This window comes from Bos taurus, chromosome 8 (assembly GCF_002263795.3).
Source record: "Bos taurus isolate L1 Dominette 01449 registration number 42190680 breed Hereford chromosome 8, ARS-UCD2.0, whole genome shotgun sequence".
Classification (NCBI taxonomy): Eukaryota; Metazoa; Chordata; class Mammalia; order Artiodactyla; family Bovidae; genus Bos; species Bos taurus.
The window spans coordinates 71,675,366-71,687,594 of record NC_037335.1 but is presented as its reverse complement, the minus strand read 5'-3'; the positions used below and the strand labels follow the sequence as shown (position 1 = coordinate 71,687,594).

Below are 12,229 nucleotides of genomic sequence, written 5' to 3'. Positions count from 1 at the left end.
AGAACTATACAGAAAAGATCTTCATGATCCAGATAATCACAATGGTATGATCACTGACCTAGAGTCAGACATTCTGGAATGAGAAGTAAGTGGGCCTTAGGAAGCATCCCTAGGAACAAAGCTAGTGAAGGTGATGGAATTCCAGTTGAGCTATCTCAAATCTAAAAGATGATGCTGTGAAAGTGCTGCACTCAATATGCCAGCACATTTGGAAAACTCAGCAGTGGCCACAGGACTGGAAAAGGTCAATTTTCATTCCAATCCCAAAGAAAGGCAATGCCAAAGAATGTCCAAACTACTGCAAAATTGCACTCATCTCACACACTAGTAAAGTAATGCTCAAAATTCTCTAAGCCAGGCTTCAACAGTATGTGAACTGTGAACTTCCAGATGTTCAAGCTGGTTTTAGAAAAGGCAGAGGAACCAGAGATCAAATTGCCAACATCCACTGGATCATCAAAAAAGCAAGAGAGTTCCAGAAAAAAAACATCTACTTCTTTATTGACTATGCCAAAGCCTTTGGCTGTGTGGATCACAACAAACTGTGGACAATTCTTAAAGAGATGGGAATACCAGATTACCTGACCTGCCTCCTGAGAAATATGTGTGCAGGTCAGGAAGCAATAGTTAGAACTCCACATGGAACAACTGACTGGTTCCAAATCAGGAAAGGAGTATGTCAAGGCTGTATATTGTCACCCTGCTTATTTAACTTATATGCAGAGTACATCATGAGAAATGCTGGGCTGGATGAAACACAAGCTGGAATCAGGATTGCTGGGAGAAATATCAATAACCTCAGATATGCAGATGATACCACTCTTATGGCAGAAAGCCAAGAAAAACTAAAGAGCCTCTTGATGAAAGTGAAAGAGGAGAGTGAAAAAGTTGGCTTAAAGCTCAACATTCAGAAAACGAAGATTATGGTATCTGGTCCCATCATTTCAAGGCAAATAGATGGGGAAACAGTGGAAACAGTGGCAGACTTTATTTTTAGGGGCTCCAAAATCACTACAGATGGTGACTGCAGCCGTGAAATTAAAAGACGCTTATTCCTTGGAAGGAAAGTTATGACCAACCTAGATAGCATATTCAAAAGCAGAGACATTACTTTGCCAACAAAGGTCTGTCTAGTCAAGGCTATGGTTTTTCCAGTAGTCATGTGTGAATGTGAGATTTGGACTATAAAGAAAGCTGAGTGCCGAAGAATTGATGCTTTTGAACTGTGGTGTTGAAGAAGACTCTTGAGAGTCCCTTGGACAGGTAGGAGATCCATCTAGTCCATCCTAAAGGAAATCAATCCTGAATATTCATTGGAAGGACTGATGCTGAAGCTGAAACTCCAATACTTTGGCCACCTGATGCAAAGAACTGACTCATTTGAAAAGACCCTGATGCTGGGAAAGATTAATGGTAGGAGGAGAAGGGAACGACAGAGGATGAGATGGTTTGCTGGCATCACCGACTCAGTGGACATAAGTTTGAGTAAACTCTGGGAGATGGTGATGCACAGGGAAGCCTGGCATGCTGCAGCCCATGGTGTCACAAAAATTGGGAGACGACTGAGCGACTGAAGTGAACTGACTGAACTTGAGTCAGGACAGTAAATTTTTTTCTTTCTTGCATAGAGCACATCAGTTGATTCTCATTTTAAAAAATCTATAAGATTGCTATTATCATAACCCCCTTTTCACAGATGATGTAACAGTTGGAAATAAAGCAAATTAAGAGACTGCCCATTTTTAGAAGTGTATTTAGAAGCAAAGTTGAACTTGACTCTAAGTTTTTATCATTGCATTCAGTACAGATCCTGTTCGGGAGAATACAGAAACCATGTCGTACATCAGAAACAAACCCAGAAGATGGGTTTAGCACATGTGTTTTAGAAATTAGATCTAATATTCAATTCTCCCATTCTGTCTTCAGTGTCAGTGTCTATCATTCTTTCTTCTGATGACTTTCCTTCTTTCTTTTTCTTTTCCCCTTTTCTACCTGTTTCCCCCTCCTTCTCTTTCTTTCTATCTCTTTCTCTCTTTTTTGCTGTTTATTCCCCTCCTTTTCTTTCTAAGAATCTTAAATCTTTCCCATCCTTCTTCCTTGTATTCCATGATTTTCAGTTACAAAATACAGAACATAAAAACCAGTTAATTCCATCAGGAATGTGTGCTCTCTCCCTTCTTGCTCCCCTTTCTTTTACAAAAGCAAAAATTTTAGTTGCTCAGTCATGTCCAACTCTTTGCCACCCCATGGACTGTAGCCCACCAGTCTCCTCTGTCTGTGGAATTCTCCAAGAAATAATTCTGGAGTAGGTCACAATCCCTACTCCACAGGATCTTTCTGACCCAGGGATCAAACCCAGATCACCTGCATTGCTTGCAGATTCTTTACCACTTGAGCCACCAGGGAAGCCCTCTCTTCCTAATCCCCTGAGTGAAAAAGAGAGACTGTCGGCTATTGGAATAAAAGCTGTTCTGATTTTGCAAAATGCTTTGAGAGGGCACATGCTTTTCCTCACAATGTACTTACTTTTCTTCACAAGGAATTAAAATGCGTCCCTTGTTTTTGCAGTATCCAAATTTATTTCCAATTGTATTCATCTTGTAGCAAATATCAGAACTGGCTTTTGCTTCTGGGATCCAAAGCAGTATGATAAAAGTAAAACAATGACAACATGAATGTGACAAATCATAAATGCCTTACTTTTCTAATATCATTGAAATTTCATTATCACTTACATAGTAGTGAAACAGAATGGGATAAATAAATAATTTTAAAACTATCTTATTGCCTCAGGAGGATATTTTAGGAAAGAATGCAGATATAAAAAAGAAACAAACATACCTTAACCCACATACTTAGATAGTTAATGTGTGTGTGTGTGTGTGTGTGTGTGTGCGTGTGCCTTCTCAGTTGCTCAATTGTGTCTGACACTTTGCCACTCCATGGACCATAGCCCGCCAGGCTCCTCTGTCCATGGGATTCTCCAGGCAAGAATACTGGAGTGGGTTGCCATTTCCTCCTCCATGGAATCTTCCCAACCCAGGGACTGAACCTGTGTCTCTTACATCTCCTGCATTGACAGGTGGCTTCTTTACCACCGAGCCACCTGGGAAGCCAGTCAATTAATATTAGAGGTAAAATCAATGAATATTAAAGGTTTTATTTAGAAAGGTGCCAGGTCATATCTTCCATAAATGACATTATCTCCAATCTTGCCCCCAAATTCCTAAAGGACAGTAACAGAGAAATAGCAGCTATTATCTTTATCCATCATTCACTATCACTGTCTCTTACCATGATCAAACAATTCAGAGCACTGATCATCCCGGGTGGGACAGTTCCCCATGAAGCAGTAGCCTTTTGCGTTCTTGCAAGGAAATCCATTTACTTGGAATTGGTCCTTAGGACACCCCGAAGAGTGGCCAGTGCACCTCTCAGGAAAATCACATTCAGTTCTTGCTGGCCTGCATATAGACCCTGCTTTTTTCATCTGTGGAAGAAAAATGAAGAGATTGATTTTTGGGCATCCTTAGGCAGGCAAGGAAGGGTTAGTTGGTAGGAGGAAGTAAGTAGGTTGACCCATTTAATTTAAAAGAAGTTTTAAGGATGGGTCATGAGATCATGATTTCCTTCTCCTTTCCACTGAGAATTACTATCTTTATTGGCTTGTATATAATTTTAGGAATGACAAGCTGGTGGTATTGAAATTTGGTATTAGAACAGCCTTGAGGCAGAGTTAGAATGGTTATAAAATGGGGAAATGAGCTTGTGTTCTTCTCATCTTGCCTTCTTCATTCCTTCGTCCCTCTCCCCCAGCCCACCATACACAGAAAACTGGGAACCCCTGACTCTAATGAGAAATCTCCACCACTCCCAAGAAATCAGATCTTTTCAGAAGAAACTAATATATAATAGTTTATATATATATATAAAGCCAGCATATATATATATGCTGGCTTTCATTTAGGGAGGGCATGACATGGGAATATTCTCCATTTAGTCATTCAATACGTATTTGATTGTGCTGGAGAGATTTGAAGATGAATTAAACACACTTCCTTTCCTTTTTAAGTTCATGATCCAGTAGCATTAAGGAAGAGTCAGTGAATGCTTGGACAGAAGCATTTGGGTTTCTGGTAATCTTTCCTAGGGATCTATCTCTAGGTACTAGTTACTATCGCTTTCCAATTCCAGTATAACTGTTTTCGCTGTTAGTTCACTGCAGTTGGGGTGCCATTTTCCCCCTCAGCTAAGGTGAAATCGGCTAGTAGTCATTGAAAAAAGACCAAAAATAATGTTGGTTGTGTGACTCCACTTCTAAAATTCTAAGCAATGCTTCCCACTTCTCCACTTCCCAAACCACAGCACAGATCAGGGTTTAAAAGTCAGAGCATTTCAGAAGAGGCTCTATTGAGTACCAGCATATCTGGCTGCAATCTGGGATTGGTAATGTAAGGTCACCCAGTGATCAGACAACTCTTTGGTTCTATGTATGCTTAATAAACTGAAAATAGAGAAACCCAGTCCTAGCAAAGTCTCTTACCTGGCAAGATTCACAGCATTCTCCTTCAGCACAAGTGAACCCTGGCTTCAACATACATTTGTGTGCATCACAACAAGGATTAGTGCAGTCCTGGCAATTATCAGAAATGAAAGATCAGAAGTGCTTTGTGCTTTGGCTCCTGTTTAAAGAGTTCATTTACTGTGTTTCTGTGGAACTTAGCCTTAGTTGTTTTTCAGAGTTCAATTTAAATGCATGGTCCTTGACTATGATATGTGTATAAAGGCTACTGCTTACAGCTAGTGTTTGGGACTTTTACTTTGTTTCCTTCCCTTGGAGCTGTTCAGTACTCCACAAGCCCAAAGTTTGTGACCATTTTGGCACCAGGGGCCAGTTTTATAGAAGACACTTTTTCTATGGACTGAGAGTTTGAGGGATGGTTTCAGGATGATTTAAGTGCATTGTATTTATTATACCTCCGATGATACGATGAGAGGCAGAGCTCAGGTGGTAACGTGAACAATGGGAGCAGCTGTAAATACAAATGAAGCTTTGCTCACTCTTGCACTGCTCACCTGCTGATGTGCAGACCAGTTCCTAACAGGCTACAGACTGGTCCATGGCCTGAATTAGGAACCCCGAAGTAAGGTATTTCAAGTGGTAGAATGAAGCTGTAGCAATATTCCAAACAATGCACATGGGCAAAAGCATCAGTTTCCGAAGTTAAGATTTTCTTCACATTTAATCCTAGACATTTGAAAACTAGAAGCTGTCACCTCTGGACCTGTCACAGTCTCCACTCTGATCATGGAGTCTCTTTGTGGCCATCTTACTACACTTCTTTTGAATTGTGCAATGTCTACAGAATAGCTACTAAACATGTGGTCCTTGGACTTCCAGCATCATCACAATGTTACAGGTTGGTAGGAATAGGATCTCATTTCTACTCCAGACATACTGAATCAGAGTCCACATTCTAACAACATGCCGGGGTGACTGATGAGCACTTGATAATGTGAGAAGTCATTATCTAGGGCACATATCTATATGATGAGCTCTTGAAAGAAAGAGCTTCTATGTAGGAGAAAAGCAGATTAAGAATTAATTTAAAATATGTCTGCAAGGCTTACTCTAAATGTTCCAGAGACTGCTATAAATCTGTGTACATTTGGAAGGTTTCTGCTCAATTAAACTTTCTAATAATGTGAACTGGTCAACAGGGATATAGACTAGTGTCATAAGGCCTTGAATCAAACTCAACTGACTGTGAGGGATTTTGTAGAACAAATCCTACTGTGCAAGAGAGATTGGACTTAAGGAGACCTATGGGCCCTTCGCACTAGAAGAGCCAATTAGCATATAAACCAGGCTAATGAGATGCTTTGGACCTGAGGCAACATCACTATACACAGTTCACGACTTGGGAAGAAGCTTTGCAAAGAGGCTACCCAACAGCATGTTTCCAATTCTTCTTTTTTTTTAAAACATACTTGTTGAAGCTTTACAAGGATTACCATGGTTGACTAATGGCTACATCCCTGCCTAGGTTCTAGCTGAGTTGACACTTTGTAAATTGAAAGACAGCATCATTTGCAAATACCTGAAGAAGGCCACAATCACACTCCTCTCCATCATCCAACCTGTTGTTTCCACAATATGGGTAATCAGAAAAGTTGTCAGAAAATGGAACATTGAACATGCATGTTAGACTGTAATCCTTGAGAAATTGCTGGTACTGGGTTTTGCTGCATTTACTGAATTTCAGTGCAGGAATGCTAGAGATAGGACAAGTTAAAAATAAAGATTAATCATATCAATGCATAGTGGTAGAACAGCTGTGAAAATTCTATGAAGAAATGAGAACAAAAAACAAAGAGAGGACTGCTCTGGTGGTCCAGTAGTTGGGAGTCTGCCTGCCAGTGCAGGGGACGTGGGTTCGATCCCTGATCCAGGAATATTCCACATACCTCAGGGCAACAAAGTCCATGTGCCACAACTACTGAACCCATGCTCTAGAGCCTGTACACCACAAGAAGAGAAGCCACTGCAGTGAGAAGCCCATGCACCACACCTAGAGAGTAGTCCCCGCTCCTCTCAGCTAGAGAAAAGCCCACACGCAGCAACCAAGACCCAGAGCAGCCAAAACAAAACAAATAGAAATGATGGACTCAAAGTCCATTTACCTTTCTTATTCTTGCTTTACTATTACAGCAGAGCAGTAACGGGGCTCTTTATTATATGAAATGTCTTTTTGAAATACAGCCAACGCAGGCTAGTTTAGTGAAAATATTCAGACTATATATCTTCCAGAATATGCTTCCTGAAGCCTGTGTGCATACGTGCTAAGTCACTTCAGCTCTGTTCACCTCTGTGACCCTATGGATTGTAGCCCACCAGGCTTCTCTGTCCATGGAATTTTCCAGGCAAGAATACTGGAGTGGGTTGCCATGCCTTCCTCTGGGGAATTTTCCCAACCCAGGTATTGAACCCACGTCTCTTGTGTTTGCTGCCTTGGTAGGCAGGCTCTTTACCACTAGTCCTACCTGGGAAGCACCCTGAAGCCTACATCTAGGCCAATTGTATCTGCTGTTTCCATGTCACTTCTTATTGTTCCACTTGAAATAATCTATATTTTTGTCTGTCATGTATGCAAGATTACTAGCTTCTCAGTACAGGGTCTGAATCATATTCAAGTTTTTAAAAAAATAAGCACTAGCTAACAGGATACCTGGCAAAAATTGTTCTCTATAACATTTCTTGAAGCAATTTATTTTCGTAAACTTCCTAGGAATGTGATATACTTCTTTTCAAAATGAAACTCACCTCCCTTCTATCTTCCTCTGGTTTTGAGTCCCTGCTTATTATTATTGATACAATGATTAACTACAGATGGATTTTTAAAGACATTTGAGAGGGATGGTGTGTTTCCCTCCCAAATATTACTAATTATGTAGATAATGATGTAAAATTAGATATCAGTTACTAAGTTCTTATCTAGGATATATTAGGAAAATTCCAGATAATAACCATAGTGCTACTTATTCAGTTGTGACCCCATAGACTACAGCCCACCATGCTCCTCCTGTCCATGGGATTCTCCAGGCAAGAATACTAGAGGGGGTTGCCATTCCCTTTTCCAGGGGATCTTACTGACCCAGGGATCAAACCTGGGCCACCTGCATTGTAGACAGATTCTTTACCCTCCAAGCCACCAAGGAAACCATAGCCATATAATAACCATATAACCCTGTAACACTGAGTTTTAATCAAAGTCATTCCTCCAATATTGAAATATTTTCTCTATATTGTTGGAATCTCACCTTCCACCACTGTTCATCACACATTTTTCCAAATCACAGGTACACAGGTAATCATCATGACTCATCCCAAGGTTATGCCCCAACTGGTGTGCCATTCTGCTCGCAATTGCATTGAGGTCAGGTAAAAGATCCTGAGGCCAAAAAAGTCTTGCATTAGAAACTTCTATAAAATAGCACACTACAGTACATAAGCTTTGAAGTAGTCGCTAAGATCTCGTTTCTAGCTTCTGGCTAATTAGTATCTTATCTGAGAGATTATGAACTTAATTAACTTCCATTCTTGCACCTTAATTTCCTCACTTATATAATGAAGTTGGACAAAACCTTTTTATGGTCTCTAACATTTGTAATTTTTTTGTGTGTGAAGCAATACTCATTATTGATTTTATATAGACTCATTCTTACAAATAGCTCAAACTTATTAATTAACCTCCTAACAATAAAATAAACATTATTGATTATCTCCTGTTACTAGATATTCAAAGGGCATAAAAATAAAAATATGTGAGTTTAGGGTTTTCAATTTATAATCTCACATTAGGCAATAATGTGATACAATCATGAGGAGGGAGTTACTACTGTGAAAAGAGTCAGAAGATCAGTAATGGAAAATCAAAGGCAGCATTGATTGCTATCACTGTTCTTAGTTCTACTTTATATTTTAATTTCTGTGTTAGTGGAAAATTTTAATTTCTGAAGAGGGGTGGGATATCAGGTTACTATAAAGGAAAAACCCCCCTAATTCGGTAATTTCGTCTTACCCATATGACATTTAAAATGTATCCTGGATGGGCTATAATGTCATAATTGGAGTGCACAGCCTATATTAGGTTAATTTGACTCTATTATACAAATTTTTATTTCTGAAATACTATAGGCAAAATCATAATCATAAAAAGAACCATGGGAATGAAAAATCAGGTAGTCATCTTAATAAGTACTAGCTTTTAAGTTCAAGGTCTTACAAGACTGTCTTGAGCATAGCAACAGCTAGGTAAAGACAGGAAATCAACTTTGACATTTTAAAGCTTATCTTAGGGTTACTTGGACAGAATTTACTGGAAGCCTAGTGACTTGGGAAGGGATCAGGTAAACAAGGGGTGTTGGCAGTTGGTAGGTGGTAGGCTTGCTAAAATTGAATGGTAAGGCCATATAGATAAGATATTTGAAGTAGTTTATACATTTTCTGAATAAAAGCAGTTATGTTCACTTGCTAAACCAGCCATCAAGTTTTATGTACATCACATGTACTTATAAATAACTATATGTAAAAGGCAAAAGAGCTTTCCTAGTCTTTGCATGTTAATTCATATATTAACATAAGTACTGAATGCTCTTTTCATACGTAAGAACCATTAAGTAGGTTTATACCATTAATAGGAGTTTGACAGAAAGTTGCGGCTGAAATCTTCAGATTTCATATTTGACTTTGTAAAAAAATAGAAATATATACCAAAATTCTATCAGTGTGATTATTTTTATCATGCTAGAGAAGGTTTCAAAGGCAGGAGGAATCATCCAAAATCCAATGTTCTTTTAGATTCTGAAAAACACTGGTTTATCTTCATTATGTATCTATAGTTTTTATAATACATTTCCCACTTAAAAAAGAAACACGACAGCTTCATCATGACATATTTTGATGGGAATGTATGATAAGATGCATACGTGGTTCTTTTCAATAGAACACAGAAAATTACAGTAATTTAAGGTAAACTTTCTAATTAAGTAATGTAACATAAATAAAACACAGCTCACCTTAACAACACTGGAGGAATAATAGGGCAGGCACATCCCCCCTGGATAGGAAGTTCCATGTGCCTGTGTGTAGAGCCACTTTCCACTATGAACAAGACACAAATAAACCCATAGTTCAATTAACACAAAGACTGAAGTGAAGTGAACCCCCCAGTGCTAGTACCCTGGCACATGAAAACTGCCTTTTCTTTTTCCTGGAGTTCTGGAATGGAGGATGACCTTAGTTGATATCAAGCTCATTTTAAACCTGTGGCATTTTAGAGGCATTGAGAAAGTCAATGTAATCTTGAAATTAAATCATAAAAATGCCCTTTCCAAAAAAAATAATAATAAGGTCAGAGTCCATTTGACTTAACTTTAGTTTGCCCTACACTCAACTTTGGTTAAGGTCACTTAAAAGACCGGAATATTTAAAAGGGTTCAGAGGGGAAAATGCAACATAGTGAACAGACTCAACACCATGATTAGTTTGCTGTGCTTGAAAATTAAAACAAAAATAATTAACCATACAAACTCATAGAGAATTTGATAACTATTATCAGATATTTAAAAACACATGTCATGTAAAAAAGGCCTATTCCTGGATTGTCTAAAAATACAGATGTAGATGCATATACTAAAGGGACCCAAATCTGATATGCTTTCAAGAAGAACATTTAGAGTTTTACCACTCTAAAAAGAACTATCATAAGTTGGAGGGCCATTCTTAGAGTATAATAAAGTGAAAGTAAAAGTCACTCAGTCATGTCCAACTGTTTGCTATGCCATGGACTATACAGTCCATGGAATTCTCCAGGCCACAATACTGGAGTGGGTAGCTGTTACTTCTCCTGGGGACCCTCCCCACCCAGGGATTGAACCCAGGTTTCCTGAATTGCAGGCGGATTCTTTACCGTCTGAGCCACCAAGGAAACTCAGAGTATAATACAGAGAGTTCAAATACAAGAAATGTTGTCAGGTCAGGTGACCACTCTCAATCTTCAAATTTTTTCATCAAGAAGAGATGTTATTTTTCTGTCTTCACTACTGAAATATTTATCTCCTTATATTTAAAAGTCTTAGTATTTGACTTTGCATCTTGGAAGAATTTAGGATTCTGATCTTTCTAGACTCTGGGGATCTTGAGATAATATCAGCTATGGAGATGAAACACCAGAGAAAGCACCATCTGGATTCTAACTTAGCTCATTGTCACTGAAAACCAAGTCACAGCATGATAATGTCATATATGGTATCCAATCACTTCTAGATCTATGTGAATATAGAAGGAAGACATATAAGAAACCCAACACATAAGAAGTTCCAAATATGATGCTCAGTTAAATATTTAGCATTCCCCTCCCCATATTCCTATTTGTAGACATACTATTAGCGTGTGAAGCTACTGCTCAGAATAAGAGACATTCGTGGAAGTAAAAGTTTGTCTACGTAAAGCAAATTAATATTCCTAGACTAACTTATTATGTATTTTAAGACATACATACATGGATTAGGCAAAGGGGCTAGTCTTGCCTGCTATGAAGGTCAGGATGATATTTTAGTTTACCCCCTATGATTTTGGGACATAGCAGTACATGAATGTGTGAAACTAAACCAGATACAATTATTCCCCTGGAGCTATGTGTTACAGCCATTGTGATACCAGAAATGATATCTGGAGTTCTGGTTTGCTCATCAATCTGCCAAATGACTAGACCTGAGCTCCGATTATGGGCCTTGCAAGCCTCATAGTTCTGAGCTCAGACTGAAAGTTAACATTGAGATAATGCTGTTGTTATTGTTGTTCAGTCACCAAGTCGTGTCTGAGTCTTTGTGACCCCATGGACTATAGCACGCTAGACTTCCCTGTCCTTCACTATTTCCTGGAGTTTGCTCAAACATATGTCCTTTGAGTCAATGATGCCATCCAATCATCTCATCCTTTGTTGCCCCCATCTCCTCCTGTCCTCCCAGAATCAGGGTCTTTTCCAATGAGTCAGCTCTTTGCATCAGGTGGCCAAAGTATTGGAGTTTTAGCTTCAGCATCAGTCCTTCCAACATTCATGGTTAATTTCCTTTAGAATTGACTGGTTTGATCTTCTTTCAGTCCAAGGGACTCTCAAGAGTCTTTTCCAAGACTGCAATTCAAAAGCATCAATTCTTTGGCACTCAGCCTTCTTTATGATCCAACTCTCACATCCTTACATGACTACTGGAAAAACTATAGCTTTGACTATACACAGTTTTGACTATACACTAAAACTAGGCAAAGTGATGTCTCTAGTTTTTAATACACTGTCTAGATTTGTCATAGCTTTCCTTCCAAGGAGGAAATGTCTTTTAATTTCATGGCTGCAGTCACTGTCCACAGTTATTTGGAAATCCAAGAAAAGAAAATATGCTGCTGCTTTCACTTTTTCCCCACTACTTGCCATGAAGTGATAGGATCAGATGCCATAATCTTTCTCTTTGAATGCTGAGTTTTAAGCCAGCTTTTTAACTCTCCTCTTTCACCCTTATCAAGAGGCTCTTTAGTTTCTCTTCACTTTCTGCCATTAGAGTGGTATCATTCTCATATCTGGGCTTCCAGGTGATATGAGTGGTAAAGAAGCCACTTGCCAATTCAGGAGACCTAAGAGATGTAGATTCTATCCCTGGGTCAAGAAGATCA

The 12,229-nt window shown here is 39.0% G+C and overlaps 1 protein-coding gene across 2 annotated transcripts in view; it reads right to left on the bottom strand.

Moving 5' to 3' along the window:
- The window catches only part of ADAM7 (ADAM metallopeptidase domain 7), a 52,577-nt gene that overhangs the window by 18,443 nt on the left and 21,905 nt on the right, over positions 1-12,229 (bottom strand). For both annotated transcript variants that reach the window (XM_024996256.2, XM_024996255.2), the window contains exons 10-15: positions 9,580-9,664; positions 7,822-7,952; positions 6,102-6,276; positions 4,544-4,633; positions 3,295-3,490; positions 2,527-2,629 (exon numbers count right to left, since the gene is read on the bottom strand). In XM_024996256.2, the coding sequence (XP_024852024.1) occupies positions 2,527-2,629; positions 3,295-3,490; positions 4,544-4,633; positions 6,102-6,276; positions 7,822-7,952; positions 9,580-9,664 (780 nt within the window). The remainder of the gene's footprint in view (positions 1-2,526; positions 2,630-3,294; positions 3,491-4,543; positions 4,634-6,101; positions 6,277-7,821; positions 7,953-9,579; positions 9,665-12,229) is intronic.